Below are 23,339 nucleotides of genomic sequence, written 5' to 3'. Positions count from 1 at the left end.
AATCCACAAAATAAAACTTTACATAACCAAAATTAAATTGCAACATAGTAATAATAATAATCATATAATATAAATTAAAAAATTACATCCATAAAAATAACTAGTAATTTCTTGTGGTATACAGTTCTACATTAAAAAATTATTCACATTTAATATGTAGTACATAAATAAATATATTTTAAACAATGTATATATAATAATATATTTGTATGTATAATATATAAATTTGTGTATAATATATGTATAAATACACACATTTCTTGATGAATGTAATTAATATCATCAGAAATTATATATTTATATAATAATAAAACAAGATGCCGACGTTATAACATATTTTTCAAAAATAAAATTTAAATGCTACTTAAATATGTGTTACCATTCTTAAATTCCTTATTTTTTAATACACTCAGAAAAAATATAAACTATTTATAAAATTGTAAAATTTACTCTCATTCATATTAAAAATAGTAAATATTATTAGGTTTAAAAATATATTTTTAGTTAATTAATTTTTTGCATTTAAAATTTAAATTCATGAGAATTGAGAAATGTTTGAGTCATGTTTTGTTACTAGAAAAAATATAAATAAATAAAAAAAAATATTTATTCTTTACGTTAAATTAAAATTATATTTCAAAAAAGATAACACTGTTAATTCATTTAAATGAAAAACGTGCATATTATATATCATTTTCAATTAAATTAATAAGAACTGTTACAAAAATAATGGAATAAAAAATTGCAAAATTTTTTTCTCATTATCACTTACGAGATATTTTCATATAACCTTCACATTTAGTATCAACTTTTACAATATTTACATATAAAACAAGTGTATAAATAAAATCACTATCTCAACACACACATTCCCACATCAACAATGCATATCTCCCTGCGTTAAGAATACTTAATGAATAATAATTAATTAAAAAGTAATAATAATAACCCAAATTGGTCAATGTACATAGTTGCTTAAAAATTTATGAAATATTATCATACATTAGATAAATCTAAATTATTCTAACACTATTATTGTGTAACATTACACATTAGACTTGAAATTATATATATAAAAAAAAATATATATATTTATGTATATATAATAATAAAAAAATCCACATACAAACACCTCTATATTACATATATATTTTGCAATAACCTGAGTGTATTTCATAGGTAACTATAATATAATATTATAAGAATATTAATTGGCAAATAACACCCTACATATATATTTTTTCAAAAACGACACCAAAAGTGTATTAATTTATACTAATTCCAACATTAAACAACATCAACCAGATAAACTAGAAGAATTCAATTTCAGCATTTGGCGCTTACTGTTGAAAATATTTTAACTAATTGTAGTCAACTGTATTAATAAAATAGGGCAATAATAATAATAATAATAATAATAATAATAATAATAAAAATAATAATAATAATAATATTAATGTACACCTAGGAATAAAACTGAATTATACATGACTTCCTAAAAATCTAGGTTTTAAGACTGAAAAAAAATTATTTGTAAATAATAACAAAAGGAACTTAAAAAAGAAAACTCACAACAACAACAGTAAAAATAATAATATATAATAATAAAAATATAATAATAATAGTAAGCAAAATAACGACTTATTATTATTAAAACATGTTAAAAGATACTTGGTTAAAAATTTTCTCACAAATATAATTGTTTTTCATATATTTTAAAATAAAATACAAAAATTGTCTTAAGTGTTCTAATTATCTAATAATTTTAAAGAAATTATGTTATTACATGAACAAGCAAAATTGCTGAACACAATTAGGACTTAAAACGTAGTTGCTTGCCACTGTAACTTAACTGAGAAATAGGCGTGTAATAAAAATAATTAAATTGACCAAGTGAATTGAATAATGGAATCCAGTATCTTTTACTAGAAGGAACAAGAAGAAGAATTTAACAAGTGATAATATTCAAATTATAACGAGGTAATTTAAAATCATAAGAGTAAGCCCATTGTTTATATTTGTATTTTGCATGTGTTGACCCTAATTCAAAATGTTTTTATTATGAAATGAATTATAAAAACATCCGAAACAGACGAAACCTATGAATTTAAATACCCTAAATTGTAACATTACTATAAATGTCAAAAATAAAACTGTAGGAAGACCAAAGAAAATAATTAAATCAAAACAATAATGAAAGAGAAAAAGAAAAACATAATTAAAAATAATATTCAATAATAATTAATTTATATTCTATCAATAATATTAGTAGGAAGACATTTTGTTGATATGTAGTCACCGTATGAAACGCAATGACATTAAACTGATCATTGAAGTTGGTATAATAAAAACATACTAACGATCAAACATATCAATAAATATTAACAAAACTATTATGACAAATTAACAAAAAAGTTTGTAATAATAATAATAATAAAAATAAATAATTATGTTAAGAGTGCGGATAAATTAAAATTAAAATTGGGAATATTTATAGAAATGTTTTCTAATTACTGTATATATTATACAAATATAATGAATTTTAACACAAATAACAAAGAGCACACAAATGAACAATGAACACTAATCATGAACATATGCCAACTATGACTGGACTCCATTGAAAATAATTGCTCTTAAATACTGATTTCCATCGATTAAAAAAAAAAAAAAAAAAAAAAAAAACAAAATAATAAGCAAAGTAAAACTGTTATCAAAACTACTATAAAAAACTAATTTACAACATTACATTGGCAAGTAAAACAAAACAATGATTAATAACTTATCCTTATTAATAAATAAAACAACATGTAACATTAAAGCCTATACTCTAAAAATATTATGTACACCTATTTAAGTAAAGTAGGTAGGTTTGTACATAGTTAAATTGTTAAAATTCCAAATTGTTTTTTTTTTACAACTAAATTAAATAAGTAAATAAAAAACTAAATATATAATATTAAAAAAAAAAAAGTAATAATAATAATAATATCTAAAACAATTCAACCCAAAATGTAACCAGCTTTTACATAAGGTAAAACAAGTATTTATTCCGAAAGCAGTTTTTGCAGAAGAGAAGATGATTTTTGATCAGTTACATTAGTGGTTGAATTTGCACTACTAGTTCTTGAAGAAGAGTCATTTATTGAATTCTAAGAAATAAAATACCAAAATAATTATTTATTCATAAAAAGTATGATTATGAAGAGGAAACTCTAAACTAGTGGTAATAAGAACTTTGACCTTTGATAAAACAACATAATTTATTTTTCAACCCATACTTGTCTGTATATTAATTTGAATGATTAACTATTCAATGCGAAACTAAAATATTATTGAGTAATTTAAGTATAGTATTTGTAAAATATTCCATAATTTACCAACAGAATAAGAACATTTATTAATTGTTAAATTATGGCAATTATTTTCATTTATCAAGGTCTACATACCACTTCTATTTTAAATGTCACAATTATGTAAATGTAACACCATTCACATTACCACTACTATTAACTCACCCTTGCAGGCATTCCCTGGGGCTGTGGTGAGGATGAACTTAAATCTGAATTTAAATTAGACCACTTGGGACTTTCATTACCACCTAAAATTTGTTAGTAATATTAGTGATCAGTAATACATAACATATTTTATATATTTTTTTATACCTGTAGGAGACATTTCAAAACTTAAACCCAACGGATCGAGTTCTGCAGAATTAACATTTTGTCCAGGTAATAATTGATTAGATAATCGAGTTACTCCCTGTTGTTGACTACGAACACCTACAAATGCCCGCAATTCATTTCTAGTAAATTCTGTGACACCATTATTCCCACCTGTAATTGTTAAATCAAATAAATATTAATCTCAATCAAAATATTATATTACATAATCAAAACATATTATTTTTTCATTTTTACCCTGGATTTGTGAATTAGTAGTTGTCATATTTATATTTCTAGGTGACCGGTATTGCTGCTGCTGCTGTTGCTGTGGTTGACAATTGGTATTGGGCGGTACTTCAGTATTATAACCTACAGGAGTTGTTAACACACGAGTGGCATTCCCGTGACTTAGTTGCTGTTGATTAATAAAATTTTGCCTAACAGAATTGTTATTGAAACCACCCGTGATCTAAAATAAAAATTATTTATCGTTTCAATTAATTTAATGTATACACAAAAATTAATTAAAAATAATTTTTATACCTGTAGTTGAGCGTTAAGCATAGGATTCTGTTGTTGGTGTAATGTCAATCTTTGTTGAGTCCACACCCCAGGTTGTTGTGTTTGGCTAATATAAATATTTGGTGTTTGCTGTTGCTATAATAACAATAAAAAATTAAAATATTATTGTATTATACAATGTAATATTTTTTTAATTATATATATATATATATAAAATAAGCATTAATTACTTGGCTAACACAAGGGTTGATAGGATTTTGATATTGTGAATGTGATGATGGAGACATTCTTGATGTGGTCTGTTGAACAATTTGTTGCGCTTGTGTAGTGGTTTGAGTTTGTGTAGTAGTTCCATAACTAGAAATAAAATATTATATTAAATTATAGATCTTTTAAAATTTCATTTTATAATTAATATTTTGTTACATTTAATAATTGTATTTTTATTTATTAATGTTAATGTTTTTAATATATTTATATTTTTATACTTTATTAAATTATTATTGCTAACAATATAACTAGCACTAGCATGTATCTAAACTCAAAGATTCTACATAACTCTATTGTGAAATATAAATTATAATATCCAATTATCAGAGCCATTGGGATCTGTGTCATTCAATTTTTATATAATAAATATTGGTGTTGTACAACAATATCAAAAGGATATAAGACAATATTAAGTTATTTTCAATATTCATATCAAATTTATAAATCCTACGACTATATTACAATATGATTATAGTATTAAAATAATACAATTGCATTATACAAAACATATTTAATTATCACCTTAATTTGGTCTATATAGAAGATATATACTGTATACATTGCAGGTACAAATTAGTAGATAACAAATTATAAACTATTTCTAAAAGAGTAAAAGACCCAAACATAATTTCCAAAACATAGACATTTTATGGAATCAGTATTTTTTTGTAAAATGAGTTATAAATAAGTCTTTCTGGTTAAGCGATGTATAGAAACATATACATTTTAAAGTTGTCATCAATACAAATTTTAGACAAATATTATAATACTTATATTTTGTATTTATCATATAAATATGAGTAGTTCCTTTAGAAAACAAATAATAACATTTTAAAAGTTAAGTTTATATAAACATTACTCTGATATTAAAGCATTATTACTCACTTTAAAATAGGGAAAGACTGTTGTGTAAGAGTAGAATATGGGGGTTGTCGGTTAGATGAAGGTGAGATCTGAGATGAATTGAGCAACACACTGCAAGGCGCAGCATAAACTGGACTTAGTTGAGATTGTGAATCAGGTACACTTGAGGAACGCTGAAAAACACATTGTATATTGTAATAAAATATATCCCTTAATATTAAGTGTTTTCATTACTTGTAACGCAACATTAGGTGGACCGGTATTATTTAACAATGAATCAATAGTTTGTAAAGCAGTAGTAGGATCTGGGGCTGGTAAAGTTGCAGCATTTGTTGTAACAACCATTATTTTTTGTTGTTGTTGTTGCTGCAAAAGTCTTTGCTTTTGTTGTTGTTGCTGAATTAACCTTTGTTTTTGTTGCTGTTGTTGCTGCAATATTAACTGCTGTTGTTGCTATTTTAAAAAAGAGACAGTTATTTATTAAAACATTGTTGATACTAAAAATTAATAATGTTATAATTGTATATTATATGGTTAATAAAACTAACCAAAGGTGGAGTTTGAACATTCTTAGGATATGGTGGCCTAGGAGATTGCTGTGGATTAAATCTGACAGTGTTTTTTTGCTGAGGTTGATATGCTGGAGGTGGAATAAATTGGTTTTGTGCATGATGATTGCTTCCACTGGGAGAACCATAGTTCAACTAAAATTAAAATATTCAATTTTATAGTATAAAAATATATTAAATAAATAGTCTGTCACAAATATTTACCGGTGAAGGCGATTTGACTGTAGATTCAACTTGCATTAAAGATTTTTGAATAGCATTTACAGCCATTTTTTCATTCATTAATGAATTGTAAGAATTTTGGTTGGTAGTGTTTTGTCCAACAGGATTGGGGGCACTTGGTGTTTCTAAAACGTTGAATAAGTTTAACAATGTTGTATTATCTGCAATATTAATTAAAAATTATAGCAATTTAATATGATTTTACACTTTAAAAATATCTTACCTGAAGTAACATTCATGATATCCATGACTTCTTCTAAAAGTTCTGATAATTCTGGATCCGAATTAAATGGTAAGTTGTTACTATTTGATTCAGCTATATTACTTAATAGAGAACTATAGCCACTAATAGCTGAGGAGGTAACTTGTCGCATTTGTTGTATTTGAATTTGGTTTTGACTTTGGTTAGCCTGTGGTTGATCCAGCATATGATTTAGGTACAAGTTATTACCACCTAGTGAAAGAAAATATATTAGTTTAACTAATTAAGAGGATTAATTGTATGAATTAGTTATTTTACATCTGAATAGTAAGTTTGTGTAAGTTAACATATACACAAACATGTAGTATAATTTAATTTATAATAATAATTTTGATTACTTTTTTGCAGTAAAATCCTTTGGTGACTATGAAGTTGATTTTGTTGCACATTTGACGAAGTCATTGGATGTTGTCCACTGTTCATGTTCCAGCCGCTAGCTATAAAAAACAAATCAATTTAGTTTAAGTTATTGTTAATTTACTTAATTTACTATTTTACTAAAATGTTAGTAATAAAATACAAACCAGACTGTTGTTGCTGCTGCTGTTGTTGTTGCTGATGTTTTATAATCGTAACTAATTTGTCTTGAGGTGTAGCTGATATGACAGAAGCTGGTATTGCTGGAATAGCAGTGGGAGGAGGATCTTTGGCTAACAATGAAGCAAGCATTTTGTTTCGCTCACGTAATTTACTATTGGTAACTTGGACCTGAGAGCCACTAGGGCTAGGCATAGATTCAAGAACTGAAGGACCTGAATTTCCACCTGAGCTATTGGTACGTTTCAACGGAGGATGATCATTTTCATCGTCAGCACTTATACTATTTCGTTTACGACCATGGTTATGACTATCTGGTGAAGTAGGGGACAAAATACGAAAACCCATACTATTCAGTATTAAGTCCTCATTCGAATGTTGATCGTTTTGCTACAAAAACAAAAAAATAAAAAGTAAATTTAACATTATGAATTACATTTATACAATAACACATTGAAATAAATATTTATTTTAGACTTTGGAAATAATATGGAAAATTAATCAAAAAACGTGCACACACAAATTATTTTTTAGTAATAAATTACCTCAAGCATGATTCCATGCTGCCTAACATTATCATCATCTTTTAGTAATTGCTGAAGAAGATCATTTTGTTTTTTAAGCCCTGCTCGAGCTTCAATGTCTTCATCTTCGCTTTTGTCATTTAATAACTGCAAGGTTTTATGAAAAATTTATTGTAGCCCAATATAACTGATCTCAATTGATCAAATAAAATAAAAATTTGAATATTTCGTAAAACTTATATTAAAAAAAAATTATTTCCAAAATCATAAAAAAAGAAAGAAAAAAGTTCAGAAGTTATTTTTATGCAAAGTAGTAGTTATACACACCTTAAGCAACATATTGTTATTATTATTGCTGGTAGTAGCATTATTTGGAGTTGATGGAGCTTCATTCATGGTAGAATTACTGCGAGATGCTTGCCGTACATTAGCAGGACTTGGTGGAGTGCTATGATTAGTAGACTCGTCATCTGCACTTTGGGAAGCCATATCATCTGGATTCAATAATCCTTTTAATATATTATGTTTGTTCTTTGATACATTGTTTTCTTCAGCTGATCCATCAGTTCGTTTCATTAATAATGTTCGCAGCCGAGCTGATTCCATTCTATCCACACTTCCACAAGAGTCATAAGAGTCTTTTGGTGATGGTATGAGTGGACTGAAAGGGAATGAAGTGTATTGTGATTGTGCCACAGGAGTATGTGGATTGGATGACACAGTAGCTGGGCTAGGTACTGGTGTAATTTTAGATGGTGCTTCAACTGAGTTTGTAGATGGTTCAGACCACTTATTTTCTTGCAACATATCACCAAATGTTGTACTTGGAAATAATCCGAAATCGGAAAAATTGAGATCAGCTGACGGAGTCATGTTATAGTCATTACCAAATTTAGATTCAGACTGCATGATTGACACAGACTGATTAGATCCAACATTATTAGTCATTAATGGTAATGGATCTGTCCCATTTAATGAGGCATTCAATGGGTCTGCTGCTGCTGCACGAGCACTGTTGTTCTCGATCATAGCACACATTTCACTATCACTAAAAAAAATAAAATTTATAATGTAATAGTGAACTAAGAAGTGATTTAAGAAATTAATGTTGTTTTATAGTATTTTGTACTATCAAATACCAACAGATCATTATTTTTAAATGCTTTATTAATCTAAATATTGAACATAAAAATTAAAAAATTAAATTGTTAACAATTAAGATAATAAAGTAATTAAAGTTTTATCTTAAAAATACCAATTTGTTAATATTTTCACTTACACAATGATTGAATGCGCAGCCATTATAAAGTCCATTTCTTGATTTTCGTTACTTTTGAAATACTTAGATTTAGTTTGAACTTTTACATATTTATCTTCTATTAAATGTAACTTATAAACTGGACTTGTACCAAAACCGGCTCGACGTGTTTCTTGTAGATGGTTGGCCACTTTTATTACATCATTTTTATGACATTTGTCATGTAACATTCTACCCACCAAACAATCCTGCAAATAATATTTTTATACAATAAGGCATTTTTCAAATTTTTAGTTTATAATATTTTAATTTTACCTTATTTATGTGTTGAGCATAAACATCAGATACATCTTTGGTATCCAAAGCTAAAATCTTCCCATTTTGATCAAGTTTAATTGTAAACTGTTCCAAAGGTGGACTTAAATGTTTTTCATTATATGGCACTCGCCGTGCTATGCATAACAAGTTCTGGCTAATGCCATCTGTACTATCTTCGTCATCGACCATACCACCATTAATTTTTGTAGACGATATCTAGTTATTAATTTAACTCCAGTTAGTATAAGATTTATAAATTTATAGAATCTATTATAATTAATTACCTGTAACGTTTCGTACTGGCTAACCCTTGTCTGTTTTTCTTCAATAGTTTGATCTTGATCAGATTGGGGTTTGATTAATAGCCGGCAATTAAATTTTTTAGTAAACCTCTGATTCCAATTGTTCCCTTTGGAACCAGAGGGCGATTGCTCCATAAGAGGAGTGGTTGGTACGTTAGAGCCCAGAGAACCAATTGATGATTCGTAGATTAACAATGGGTTGTTTAAAAGAACACCAAACTTGGTGTGATCACCGTGGTGAATAATATTATAAACACTCTTACCAAGTAATTCTTCTTTATTATAATGTAGAAATTGTTGTATATTTTCTGTTACAAATTCTATTTGACTGTCTGCATTTACAACAAATAAAAACCCGTCTAATGCCTACAAAAATGTATTTATAATTAATAATTAAGACATGAGAATTTATTTCTTGTATCACATACCGAAAGTAACAAAGGTGCCAATTCTGTATTTGATATTCTAGTCGGTTTTGACGAAGATACTTCGCCTTGTTGGACAGCGGCTTCTGTACTAATTAAACTTTCTGTTTGATCAGATGAAAGTCTATGAGTCTATAAGCAATAAAATAAACTATTGTTAAAAAATAATTATTTATAATTTGTTTAAAATAGTTAAATTATAAAAATGTCATTACAATAATTGTTGTTATATGTCAAATGCTTGAAAGTATAGTTTAATTATATAAGTAAATATGATATAGTATAATAATTATTACAAATATCATTATATATATATGAAAAGTTTATTACTAAATATAATTGGTTATTAACTACTAATATTAATCGGTTGAATCTTGATAACTATTAAATAAATCAATGGTTTTCATTATTGTTATTGTTTTCAAATAATAAAACTTTAAACTAAAATAGTATTATCACTAATCATTGGATTTGTATATAAAAAAAACATGAAGTATAAACTTGAATAAGTGAATATTATAATTTTGTGACTTAAATTTACATAAAACCATAATAATGTTAAATTATTTTTAAGTAAAACTTAAGGTTCTAAAACTTCTTGTTTTCCTACATAAAATTAACTACCGAAAAAATATTTTACGTTATTTATAAAATATTAGCATGAAAAAATTCTATAAAAATCTACAGTTAGAAATATGCAAAATATAAACAATTTAACCAATAAAACACTTTCAGAAAGTGAAATTATCTGCTATTTCAATTTTTATATAAATAGATTTTTTTTTTTAAATACATTTTTAATGTTTAATAGCACACAGTAGAGGACTGTGGTCATGAATGATCAGGTGGATACATTTTTACAAGGCTCTAAACTAACCTAACAAAAAAACACTTTATAATATTAATTTTAATTTTAAACTTAAATATAATAAATAATTTATTAAAATATAAAATAAAATAAATAAATAATAATAATAATATAAATAGTTATTTAAATATTTAATTGTTTAAACTTTTTTTAATATAAACAAATAATGATGAATAATAAAAAATAAACTTAGTTTCTAATTAAATAAAATCTAATTCCTATATTTTTAATGCAGAGTGTATGACTACAATACATTTTATATAATATTCATAAAAAAGAAACTTCTTGTATCTTTGACTCAAATTTATAAAATATATTGTAAGTGCATTTAAACAAAAAATATAAGATTATAAATATTTCATTTTATTTTATAGGTATTATATTTCATTTTGTATTGAAGTTAATTAATGAAATAAGTATAATCACCATATACAGTGGTTTTACTATTGTATGTTTAATTCAGTTATGACTTACAATACATATAAACAATATGTGTATATTAATTACTAATACAACTATGGTTAATAAAATATTTATCTACTTACAATACATAGTTTAGTTAACAGTTAGGGGGTAAAAAAATTAATTTAAATGATAAAAGTTAAAACATACCCTACATTACTTAAACTCTAAGTCTTAGAGAACTATTTAAAAATGTATAAGTTCAAACCTATCTTATTTAAAGTTATTTAAATTGATAATGAATAGTTCAAATAAATTAATAAAGTAAAAATTAATTTTTTTTTATATTTTTTAACTTCAAGAAGTATAGATGAAAAATATGGTTAAAATAAACATTTGATTAAGCAATATTAATATCAAAAATAATCATGAAATGTTTTTTTTTAAATCATCATATTAAATTCTTTAACTTTGAAATAAAACAAAATATTTATGGAATTTTTTAATTATTTAGAAATAAATAAATAATTATAACCTAAGAAATAGGAATACAAGAAGTTTTTAAATAGGATAAGAAAAATAAAAAAATTGTCTTACCCCGGCTCGCACCTGTTTCACAGTTTCCTGTAAAATGGCGCACTTATCAGGTTTTACAGACAAGGAATTCATGTCCGCAAAACTAGCTGAGATCAACTCGGCCAGCTCCTCGATGTATATGTTTTCCTGTTCTCGCCGACGTTTTTCATTACGGCACTTGTTTCTGAAAATAAATTATTTAATATGTTAATAGTTAATAGTGTTAAAAGTTGTGTATTTGAGGGACTGCAACATTTCTGTTGCTGTCCAAAAAGCGGCTAAATGTAATTTTTGGATACAATTTTTATATTTAATATTAATTAATTTGCAAACTTAATAACAGTTGTTAAGACTTTTTAAGATCATTTATATATAGTAAATATAGTATTCATCTCACATTTGATAAGTCACATTTTGGGAGTAGAATATCATACTTTGAAAGATACTTTTATTTTATCATGTTTTTGAATTTTACAGAAATATATGAGACGATTATTGTTTTATTGAGCAAATATAAATACATTTAATACAATATTTAATGGAAATTTCGAGCATATTATTATAGGTATGGCTTCAATTGAAATTATAGAATATTAAATAACTTACTCGTGAAATTATGTATAACAAATATTAGGTTGTGTTATATTAGGTACGTTTGTAACTAATTATTATAGAATTAAGCAAATGGTAAAATTTTTCTATTTTTCTATTTCAGAAATTATATATTTTATCAAATAGGTGAGACGATTTTGAAGAACTTCACTTCTGCGTTGAATTTAAATAATATAATATATTTTCAATTGTATTTCTTTAATTCTTCACCTATTCATAGTTAATATGCCAATAAACTGTAATCATATTAAAAACATAATAATTAAATAAATTGATAATATAATAAATCAATTAAATCATTAAGTATAATGAAAATTATTTTTCTATGGAAATAATAATTTTAAAATTATTTACTCAGCTAAACATCATATATTCTTGTAAAGTATAATACAAAATTTATATATAGTAAATAAATTGTGATTGTGGTTTTCCTTCTACTGTAAAGTACTATGTACTTTCCTGTAGGAGGAAAACTATAAAATCCAATAGTCTACAAGTTGTAACATGTAGTTTATAAGTTCAATAAATGAATTATTATTTATTACAAAAACAAATGGATAAAATAAGATTTTAACCCAAACCAACAATGATGCAAGGCAATATTTAGTTTAAACTAAAGATGTTGGTTAATCATAGATATTATAAAAACTATAAAATAAGATTTTAGTTTATGATAGATTTTCTATAGTACGTATTTTTGCAAATCGTATTGAAATAAGTTTGGAGCGCAAGACTTTACAACCAAACCCTATCTCATATAAGTACATGTTGATATAATTGCATTAGTTAAAACCAATATAGCATTTAGTTGAAACTATAATTCAATTAGTTAAAATAAAATCATATATTATGTTGGTAGGTACTAGGTATGAACATTAATTTATTTTAACTAATACAATTATCATTATGACATTTTATAATTTTTGCTGTCAGCCAAAAATGATAACACCAGTTACCTCCCAGGTTTTATTATAGCGTGTAATATTGTGTACAAGCCACAAGGTACATCAATGGACAAACATTGACAACATTTTACTATGTATACACAAATATTCATATAAAATGGAAGCAAGCTTCAAATATGTATAACATTTTCATAAGAATTTATTTGACATTATTATTACACGAGAAAAATGAAATGCTTATAAAATTTACTATATAGAAATTGGATAATTATTAATACAAGAAGGTGAAAAATTGACTTATTTTCTTTACAATTTGAGAACGAATATGTATTTACAACTAAATTTAAGCCCCAATAATTAATAGCAGCACACACCGTTATTTTATACTTGATATTGTTTTTGAAATAAATCATGCATTACCTACACCAAATTAACAACAGTGCAGTGCATTACAAATCGTTTTACTCGTATTCATATTATATTATGATTCCGAGTGTGTAATAAAATCACTTTTAAGTACTTTTTAACGATCGAGGTACACAATAACACGGTAATAATTGTCACGATACTTGAAGTTTAATGAGATTAATTATTCGAACGTAAATATTGTGCGGCGCCTAATTATTGTCGTACATTATTTTACGGCACGGCTCCTCCAGATTTTCGAGTACTTTTTGAGGAGTTGCAGTCGGTTGCTTTTGTCGACACAAATTACCTCGGAAAAATATAATAATGTTTAAAAACCGACCCTTCTCTCACTTCTCCGTTAATATCTGTCAACAATCAAAAGGGGGTTAGGTATATATTAAATATACTTATACACTGAAGATATATGTACACAATATGTAAATTAATAATAATAATTGCTGTGCTATATATATGACAATATTATATGCACACACGTAATATAACAGTGTTAATTAACATATATTACGTTATAATAATAATAATAATGTAGAAATCGTAAAAGGTACTACGATCGTGTGTATAGTATGGATTCCGGCGTTAGAAGTAGTGCTGCTGCGAGGGCGGCAGGCGCTGTGTATAAATAACTCAAAGGGGAAGGAATTAATTAGGTCCTTTACAAACCGCAATGCACACACCCCGCAAATGACGCCGACTAAATAATAAATATATATGATATTAATCAGAGAACTACGAATATGATATATATGTATTGTATTTTATACGTAATTTGTGTGCTGTATTTATATATATGTATACACGAATAAAATATATACATTATACACAACTCGGGCACACAGCATTCGAATCGGTTATAACAGAAAATAGAAATTGTATTATGTTATATTATTATTATTTGGTCGTTGTTCCTTTGTGCTACAGCATGTGCCGGTGTGTGCGCCGCCACCAAAGAGGGAAAACGCGTGTCCTTGACGATGGCAGCAGCGGCGGCAGAAAGCCACAGTATACAGACCTGCCGCCGACTCAGCTGCTAAAATAAGTTGTGTTACGCCAAAACGATAATTAAATCTCCCCGTCAAATTCACTAACTGGCGTACAAGGTGATTCGCTAAAGAACGATGAACACCCCCACCGCCATAACCACCAAACCGCCACAGCCACTACACTTCCAGTGCCTACTTTCTGATAGCATTATTCATTGTTATACATTTATAATATTTATATAGGTACATGTATTTTATTTTTATTTTAAAGAAACGTTTATCATATAATAATATGGATGAAGAAAAAAATACTTCAAATATTAATAATGATTACAAGAACACAATGAACCTACGATACTGTTAAATGTAATTTTGTTTTACTATAAAACGCGTAATCTTGACGATGTAATAGGCAGTAGGTACGAATTATAATAATTATTAATAGGAGTTCAAGTTTTTTCTATCCATGAATATTATATAAAGTAATTCATCACGGTGTATTTAACCATATCTTAACAACTTGAATTTGATAATTTTCAATTATCATTTAACAATCATAGAAATATATATAATATTATGCACTAATATTGTCTATAATAAATTTTGATCTAAGAAAAATTATTGTTTTGTCATTCAAATCTTTCATATTTTATGAAATAAAATAATAATTTTTTTTCGTTATAACATTGATTTTATAAGAAATTTATAAAATTGATTAATTATACTGCTTCCATGAAATCATAAGAAATTAGGAAAAAAAACAAACAAGTATACTAAGTAGAAATAGGAGATTAATATAATTTATCTAGGTATAACATTGTTCTTTTATATTTAAATACAGGTATATATATCCTAAAATTAATCAATTTTCCATAATTGAATTTAAAATAAAAAACAACGCATGATATTTGTATAGAACTATAATAAAAATAAGTTTGATATTGTATTGTAAGGTTATCAACGTTTTAGAGGTCTTTGCACTACTCGTAATCAATATCTAATGTCGTAAAATACTATTAGTTTAGTCGAATGTCAAAATGTGTTGAAAAATTAATTAATAGTATATTTATTTATTTATCACAAGTTATATTAAGATACATTTTTAAACAAGATTAAACAAGATTAACATTAAGAACAATTTTTTTTTAAATTTAAGGAGTTAGCAAATTATTATGAATAAGTACGAAAAAAAGTAGGCCAAGGAAATAGTAAAAATATAATATAATAGGTAGTCTGATAAAATAAAACACTCCTAGATTTGCTTTATATTATTTTAATTTGCTTATTAATAGAAGTAAATATTATTTAATAATTTATTATAATATTATATGCTCCAATACTTGATCAAACATCTTGGAGTAAAAATATGGTATAATTCATGATACTGTTAAATTAACAAATCACGGTTATTCATATATATATATATATATATATATAATATATTGTAGAAATTAGCCAACAACTAACATTATTAAAAATATTCCCAAAAAGGTATAGATATACTAGATAACTAACATATTATATTTGATCGTATAAAATATAGTTTCTACAACTATGAAAGATAATATAATTATAGACTATACCGAGTTTAAATATAATATACTTACATTTGAGATTGACCCTTAGCGTCACTTTTTTTCTTCTTTTTGGGCAACGCAGAGCTTGGGCTTGCGCCGCCGCTCATCTTAGTCCTAGACTCTTGGAGATCATATGGACCCAGTCTGTAAAATAAACGAAATAATTAAGTAAATATTGCAAATTATTTAACTAACTAGCTATGTTATTCTAATTATATTGCAAAAAAAGATTCTTTCTAAATAAATAAATAGTTATAACTCATTTGAGCAATTCATTTGATATTTTAAAATAATTATAAGTTATACATGTAATTATTAATTTATTAATTTATTCAATTGGCATTTTGAGTTTCCTCGTTTAATTGATTTAATTATTTGACAGACAAAATGTCATACTTTTTAAGATAGGTATTGTATAAGACATTTTTAATTAATATGTATTAGGTACCTATTGGCTACTTATAATGAATTTGAACAATATTTTTAACACATTGGAATAGATCAATATAATTGCTGAACATAATAAATAAAAGGTATTATCATAAAATGTATTAAAATTTTGTTTGAAGTTCGTATTATTAGCCTAAAGATAATTAAAATAATTTAAGTTAATAAAAACTTTAAAAATATTATACAATGCATTTAAATTCAGACAATTTTGATTAATTACCGTGTAAGAATTAAATAAATAAAAAATATAATTACAATTTAAAGGTTAAATGATAAAACTGTTTGTAAATATTTGTACGACATTAGGTATATTATAAAACACGATTTCATAACATTATAACAGTAATAAAGAAATGACTAAGTATTTTGTACATGTATAATATGATTCACATTGTTATAACATATCATAACAACTGTTTTGGACATTTCAAATAATACACTGTTAGCTAATTTTCATGCTGGTCGTAGAACAAATAATTAGTATAAATCAAATTTTTTAAGTAGGTAAAAAAACTAAAAAAAAGACATAATTTTTTTGAGTCAAATGTAATAGATAGATCATAGGTTGACTAAATATAAAAATAATGGGATCATTCTAGTCAATTTAATAACAGAATATTGATCACGGGTAAAATTATAAGTATTGAATTACAAAAAAGTAATATATTTAATGGCCCGGAGGTAACTATAGAAAATATATGTACTGAAATGGCGCCTCTGGCGGATAACAATATAACAATATCTGTGCGTCAATTCAAAATTGACAAAGAGATAGGTTGTAAGTGCGTTATTCATATTTATTTGATAAATTTTGATACACGAGTAAAAATATATTACAACGAATGACATAGATCCCTTATAAAATTTATAATAATACATGCATTACTATATCTCACATTTCATTATTATTTATTATATTATATTGTAAAGTTATATTTATGGTAAGGATGTGATTTCTTGTTCATTGTAACCCAACCACCCTGTTGATTTATTGACCTAGTTATACAAATTACATATATATACACAGTAGATAGTTTAATATTGAAAGGGTTGTCTCTGCCGAAAAGGGATAAAATAATATTGACTACCATCTTATAACTTAATAAAATATACAACAGGTTTAAAGTTTAAATTGATTGAAAAAATACACAAACGCTGTTATATATATTTTGCTGGTTCATCATTAGTTTAGATTTAGAACATATATGATAGTATAAAATTATGTGCTGTTTTAATGCGTGTCGTGTGAAAATATAATTAATCTACAGCCAGTTGTAAAGAAGGTTAGGATTTAATTTTTTTACACAATGTACTTGTGTATATATATAAATTTTATATAATAATTATGATAATAAGGAGAAATACAATTATGGAGTATTTTAAAACAAATTAAAAATAATAAACTAAAACCGTTGTCCGTTAACAGCACGTGAAGGGGAAGTTTAAATGACTTTCATTTACGTCATAATATAAAAATATAATTTATACTCACTGGTGATATAATATAATATTATATTATATACGTGGGAAATTAGTATTCAATAGGGTCTTTTAGAGTAATCGATAATATTTTTTTTGTGTATAGTACAAAGGAACACTTGAGAAACTAACCCATTCATTATTATTGTATTTTTTGTATGCCAGATTATTAAAAAAAAAAAAAATCACAACAGAACTATATTATAGTATAATAAATAATAATTAAACCCTAATTTCATATAAATAACTCGTCATATTAAGTTTTCTTTAGAGTCTATTATTATTTGATTTTCACGAAAACAACATTGGCCAAGTATTATGATACTTATGACTATATCGTGGAATTCTGAAGTCTAAAAAAAAAGGATTCTGGTTAAAAAGTGAATTTTTGTGGGTGTTTGTCTCTCATATCCTAAGCAATAGTTTTGTACACCCACGACCGTGATTGACCTTGAACTAATTTAGAGACCATACTAAGACTATACATCGAGGTTGAGTCATATGGGAATTATACAGACGTGATACTGTATGGATTTATTAATTTTTTTTTTTTTGTTTTACTAGTAGTATTTCTTCGTTAGTAAATCCTTGTGATTAAATATACAATTAAATGAAAATTAAAACGCGACACGTAAATATTGGATTATGTATGTATGTTTTAAGATTTATTCAACACGGGTAATGTTTACAATTGCTATATCTAGCGTAAACACTACGTGATATAGGTACATCCACTGTAAAATTACAACGAGAAAAATGATTTGTGCATGTATGATGTTCATGATGTTATACACTAATTTCAAAATGTAAAACAATATTTAAATTTACATAGGTACTCTACAAGATTAGTTTAGCATTTAATATAATAAGTACAAAATCACACATGTTTTTTTTTAATATTTGGTTAGATAGACATTTTTGATCAGTAGAGGATTAGATACTTTATTAGTACACACTTGAAACGAACAAAAACAATGACAATAATTATAAACAGACACAATTTTGTATATTATCAGGAATGAATGATGTATGCGTTGCATGTGTTTATACTTGCAGGGTCCCGTAACAATTAGTGATTTACTGAGATTTAAAGTAGTGGAATGCTTCAATCCACCATGAGAAAGACAATAAACCGAGAATGGCCAGAAGTAAATTAATATTCATTCACCGGTTTTTTTTTTTATCGTAGTAAACTGTTTATGAATGTAAGTAAAAATATCCAGAAGATTTGATCAAATTTTACTAATTTACAAAAAAAGAACATTATTATTAATAGGTTAGACTATATTTTACTTTCACATTAATATTACATCTAATTATACATAAAAATCATTTATAATTATAAAGTTAAAGAATTAAACCCATCTGGAAAACTGAAATATTTGAGATAAGAGAGAGGATGGTAATAATAATATAATGTGTATCGGAGGATAAATAATTTGTAAATAGGAATAAAATGTATGAGGGCCTAGGTATTGCAAAAAAAAAATACAGATAAAGAAAGATTTATATCTTTTGTTAAATAGTGGTTTTTATAATCACCTTATCCAGGGCTTTAAAATAATTATTCCTGAAGTATATGTGTATAAAAACCCTGTATCGGAAAATGGATGCTGTGAGACTTTTGGAATGAATTTAATATGAAACAATTAGTTATTATTATTTAACAAACTAATTTTAAATAGTAATATTTATTATAACCACAAATAGTATTGTGTAAAGTTAACACTATAAGTTTGATAAAATTACTTAATCAACACTTATGAATGCATTCACTACTACCTATCAAAAAAAAAAAAAAAAATTAAAAAAAATACTTTTATCATAATATACGCTAATAGACAAAACGGATAAATATTAGTAAAATATTGTGTTATTGTGAGATTTTCAAATAATCTCTAAAATTTTATATACCTATCTACTTTCAATAACGTTTTTTTTAAAACACAAACTCTTAGATATTTTTTTCAGGGAATGCTATAATATAACTGTTCATTTATGTCGATTACATTGAGAGCTATTCAAGCATTTCTTGTACCGGTAAACATAGCCATAAAACGACAATACTATATTACAATTCATGTCAGTAAACAAGTTCTCTTTGCATCGTCCCAGACTAGTTTTCCTAGTTGAGAAAAAGAAATAAAGAAGAAAAATAAAACTTCTCATTATCAGTATAATTTACACTATAAATACTTGTGACATGATGTTACCTACTAAAAATATTATATTTAAACACAATGGGTCATTGACGCGGTTATTGGCTCTTCTTACCGAATAGATGTCTCTCAAATAGGTTCTGACTGTTCAAACGATAATTTGTAATTAATTATCAATTAAACGTATCGGCATCATTTATAAATTATAAACCATAATCGAGATAAAGTTAATTATCATACACATTACAAAACTTTATCAAACTAATTATTGTACCTCAATTTGATATAAAGTAGTATCTATATAGTTATGATGTATTTAGTATTAGCTAATGATAGAGTGAGCATTCATTAGATTTTTAAATTTTAACTTTTAGTAGCTATTTTTACTTTTTGTGAATTAACAAAATTACTTCAATTTAAAACCTCGAGCATTCAGTTATGGCAGTAAAAATTGTTTTATTACAAAATAATATTGCAAGTGGGTATATAGTTGTTTTAGTCACGATAATAATTTATATTATATATAGTAAATCAATGACAATAAAGTTGAAAATTGATAAAGTACAACGAAAAAAAAATGTATGCCATTTAAGAACCATTATCTAATGGAAATAAAATGTGAACTTTTGAACATTTCTAAACATAAAATTATTATTTCACATCTTTGACATTTTTTAGAGGTCACAATATTAGGGTCTTACTCAAATAACTGGCAGTTGATGTCACTGCTGAAATAAAAATAGCCAATCGATGCAGCAGTTTTATAGTCAGAAATGGGCTTAGGAATTATTCAATATTTGTAGTAGTGTGAAATTAGAAAAAAGATTTAATAGATTTAGATTTGACGTTCAAATATTTATAATTAAAACACTCATATCACATAGTCGTTTGTAATACAAAAATCATATCATAAAAAAATAAATATGATTAGGTACAATTTAAAATAAAATAGTAGCTTTTGGCTACTTATTACATACTAGAATGTACCCATATTTTTCTTACACTTGCATTATTTAAATTTCCAAAATGTTCCAAGAATTTAAATAAATTTCCAGATAATTATGTACAAATGTACAATAAGAGCTGCAGTATAATATATGAGTAAAACGAAATTCTAAACTCATGTGGTTGGCATCAGTACCGTTGTATAAGGTATACATGACAACAACAACGACGATTATCAAGTAGGTTTGTAAAAATTGAAACTACCCAAACAACAAAGCAGACACGCGCGCCGGATATAAACGACGTTTACGGAGAAAAACAAATGATAAACCTAAATATTACGATGATAAAAAATTATATAATATAGATAGATTTCTATGCTAAATTAGGAATTCCAAATAAAACGTAAACAAGATAATAAAAGTTCGTCCGCCATGTTAAAATTTTGGTAAATATAAAAATTGCAAACTATTTAGGTTATAGAGCATTGAAATACCAATGTTACACTCATTATGTATGCGAGAACTGATTTGTCAACTTAGACAATTGCAAACTAGTATCATATTCATCCGATGACACAAGTTTCTTATATAGGTATATAATGTTATAGAAGTCAGTGCTAGATCTAGAACTAGGACAACGGTGTAAAATACAATTTTGGAGCCACTCAAATTTATTAATAGTTTCAATGTATAAAATTTAAAATAAATATTTAAATATTTAGCTGATCAAATAATGTATTCACTCCTTGAACATGGTTATTGTGTAAGCATTATGTCCCCTCGTGCAGTGGTGTATGGTTTCACTGTTGTTACATGTACCTAACTAATAATCATGTATCAAAATTGTAATTTGTATTATTAAGGTTACTGTAAAAGTAAAAAAAAATGCTATATAAGTTACCAACGGTATCAGTCATCGGTATACCAAACTTATAAAGGATCCTAGTTATAAACTTTTTTTATACAACAAATTATCATTTATGAGCATTGATCGTGTTGACGATTTTAAGCTTCATCGTCAGTTTGTCAGCTCATTGATAGCTGTTGCTGTCATCACGAAACCTCTCTATTGAAATTGCTTTTTGTCATACGCTTCGTCAAAAGTTGAGTTTTCTTTCAAATTTTCAATTTTCACCGAACCCAGGGTCTTCCTATAATGGTCGTTTTCTATTTATTTTGTCAACTAAAACTTTTTTTTACAACTTGTCCATCCGCTCTCTAAACATATTAAAACTATTCCAGACTTAAGTTTTTATAAATGATATAATATTTGGCTTGTCATATAACTTCTGTAATTCTTGATTTTTCTTCTTTTGTATGTTTGCTAAATTGCGTTAGAGCTTGGACCCTATATGTTTCTCAGTACCTTCCTTTCGAAAGTAATTAGTCGTCGGCTGTCTCCTTTGGTCAGTGACCATGTTTTACTCGCGTATGTGACTATTATTAATATTGTAAATAACTATGATACGTTGGTAGACAGAATTGTGTGACAGTAGTTTTGATTTAAAGAGTTTCATAATATTGTAGTAATATTGTAATAGCGGTTACCGCATGCTATTCGATCGTTAATTTCTTCGTGCATGTCGTTGCTGCTATTTATGCTAACGCTTAGGTATTTAAATACATATAGAATTTTTTAAAACATAATTATCAACTATTATAATATGGTCTTCTTTTTGTCATCATTAAGTATTTAGATTTTTCTTCGTTTATATTATACTATATGCGATCTATATAGTTTTACATGTTCTCAGGTGTTTAGGTGTAGTATAATATTTTATAACTTCATCTCTCCCGTTACCAAGATGTCATCCGTGTACGCCAATATTACCCGTTTTCCGCATACTTCTATTTTCGACTATCCTATAAATCTCTCGTTACACTTTCTTGTACTAGATTAAATAAAGCAGATGATAAGGCATTCTCTTAACGAAGATCTGACTTTTCCTCGAATGTTTCAGACGTTTTTTTGCTGAAAACGTACTCAGCAAGAAGTTGTATTGTTAATGTATTCTTATTATAATTTTTATTATTATTTCTTATTATTTTTTTTTATACAAGATTTACAATCTTTTAAGGTTAGGTTAAAAATTTGTTGATAACAATAATACAAAAGCTTTTTATTAGACTTAAGATTCACACAGATATGCACTAAAAAAATGACCAAATAAATACCAAAACAACTGTCGACTGAATTATTGAATTTATTACTTGTTA

The 23,339-nt window shown here is 25.8% G+C and overlaps 1 protein-coding gene across 6 annotated transcripts in view; it reads right to left on the bottom strand.

Annotated features, from left to right (window-relative positions):
- Positions 1-2,747: 2,747 nt before the first annotated feature.
- The window catches only part of LOC113555645 (nuclear receptor coactivator 3), a 46,112-nt gene continuing 25,520 nt past the window's right edge, over positions 2,748-23,339 (bottom strand). For 2 of the 6 annotated variants that reach the window (XM_026960117.2, XM_026960114.2), the window contains exons 2-22: positions 16,118-16,231; positions 11,606-11,768; positions 9,742-9,870; positions 9,296-9,679; positions 9,009-9,227; positions 8,715-8,941; positions 7,763-8,483; positions 7,457-7,582; positions 6,899-7,301; positions 6,713-6,811; positions 6,336-6,566; positions 6,095-6,273; positions 5,870-6,025; positions 5,556-5,774; positions 5,343-5,494; positions 4,418-4,544; positions 4,209-4,322; positions 3,921-4,134; positions 3,666-3,836; positions 3,519-3,601; positions 2,749-3,152 (exon numbers count right to left, since the gene is read on the bottom strand). In XM_026960117.2, the coding sequence (XP_026815918.1) occupies positions 3,048-3,152; positions 3,519-3,601; positions 3,666-3,836; positions 3,921-4,134; positions 4,209-4,322; positions 4,418-4,544; positions 5,343-5,494; positions 5,556-5,774; positions 5,870-6,025; positions 6,095-6,273; positions 6,336-6,566; positions 6,713-6,811; positions 6,899-7,301; positions 7,457-7,582; positions 7,763-8,483; positions 8,715-8,941; positions 9,009-9,227; positions 9,296-9,679; positions 9,742-9,870; positions 11,606-11,768; positions 16,118-16,194 (4,299 nt within the window). In that variant the 5' untranslated portion in view covers positions 16,195-16,231 and the 3' untranslated portion in view covers positions 2,749-3,047. Of the gene's footprint in view, positions 3,153-3,518; positions 3,602-3,665; positions 3,837-3,920; positions 4,135-4,208; positions 4,323-4,417; positions 4,545-5,342; positions 5,495-5,555; positions 5,775-5,869; positions 6,026-6,094; positions 6,274-6,335; positions 6,567-6,712; positions 6,812-6,898; positions 7,302-7,456; positions 7,583-7,762; positions 8,484-8,714; positions 8,942-9,008; positions 9,228-9,295; positions 9,680-9,741; positions 9,871-11,605; positions 11,769-13,621; positions 13,875-16,117; positions 16,232-23,339 lie in introns of those variants that run through there. The other 4 variants (XM_026960118.2, XM_026960119.2, XM_026960115.2 and 1 more) reach the window with 4 other exon arrangements.

Source organism: Rhopalosiphum maidis, chromosome 3 (genome assembly GCF_003676215.2).
Source record: "Rhopalosiphum maidis isolate BTI-1 chromosome 3, ASM367621v3, whole genome shotgun sequence".
Classification (NCBI taxonomy): Eukaryota; Metazoa; Arthropoda; class Insecta; order Hemiptera; family Aphididae; genus Rhopalosiphum; species Rhopalosiphum maidis.
The sequence above is the reverse complement of the archived record's forward strand: the minus strand, read 5'-3'. Positions and strand labels throughout refer to the sequence as shown.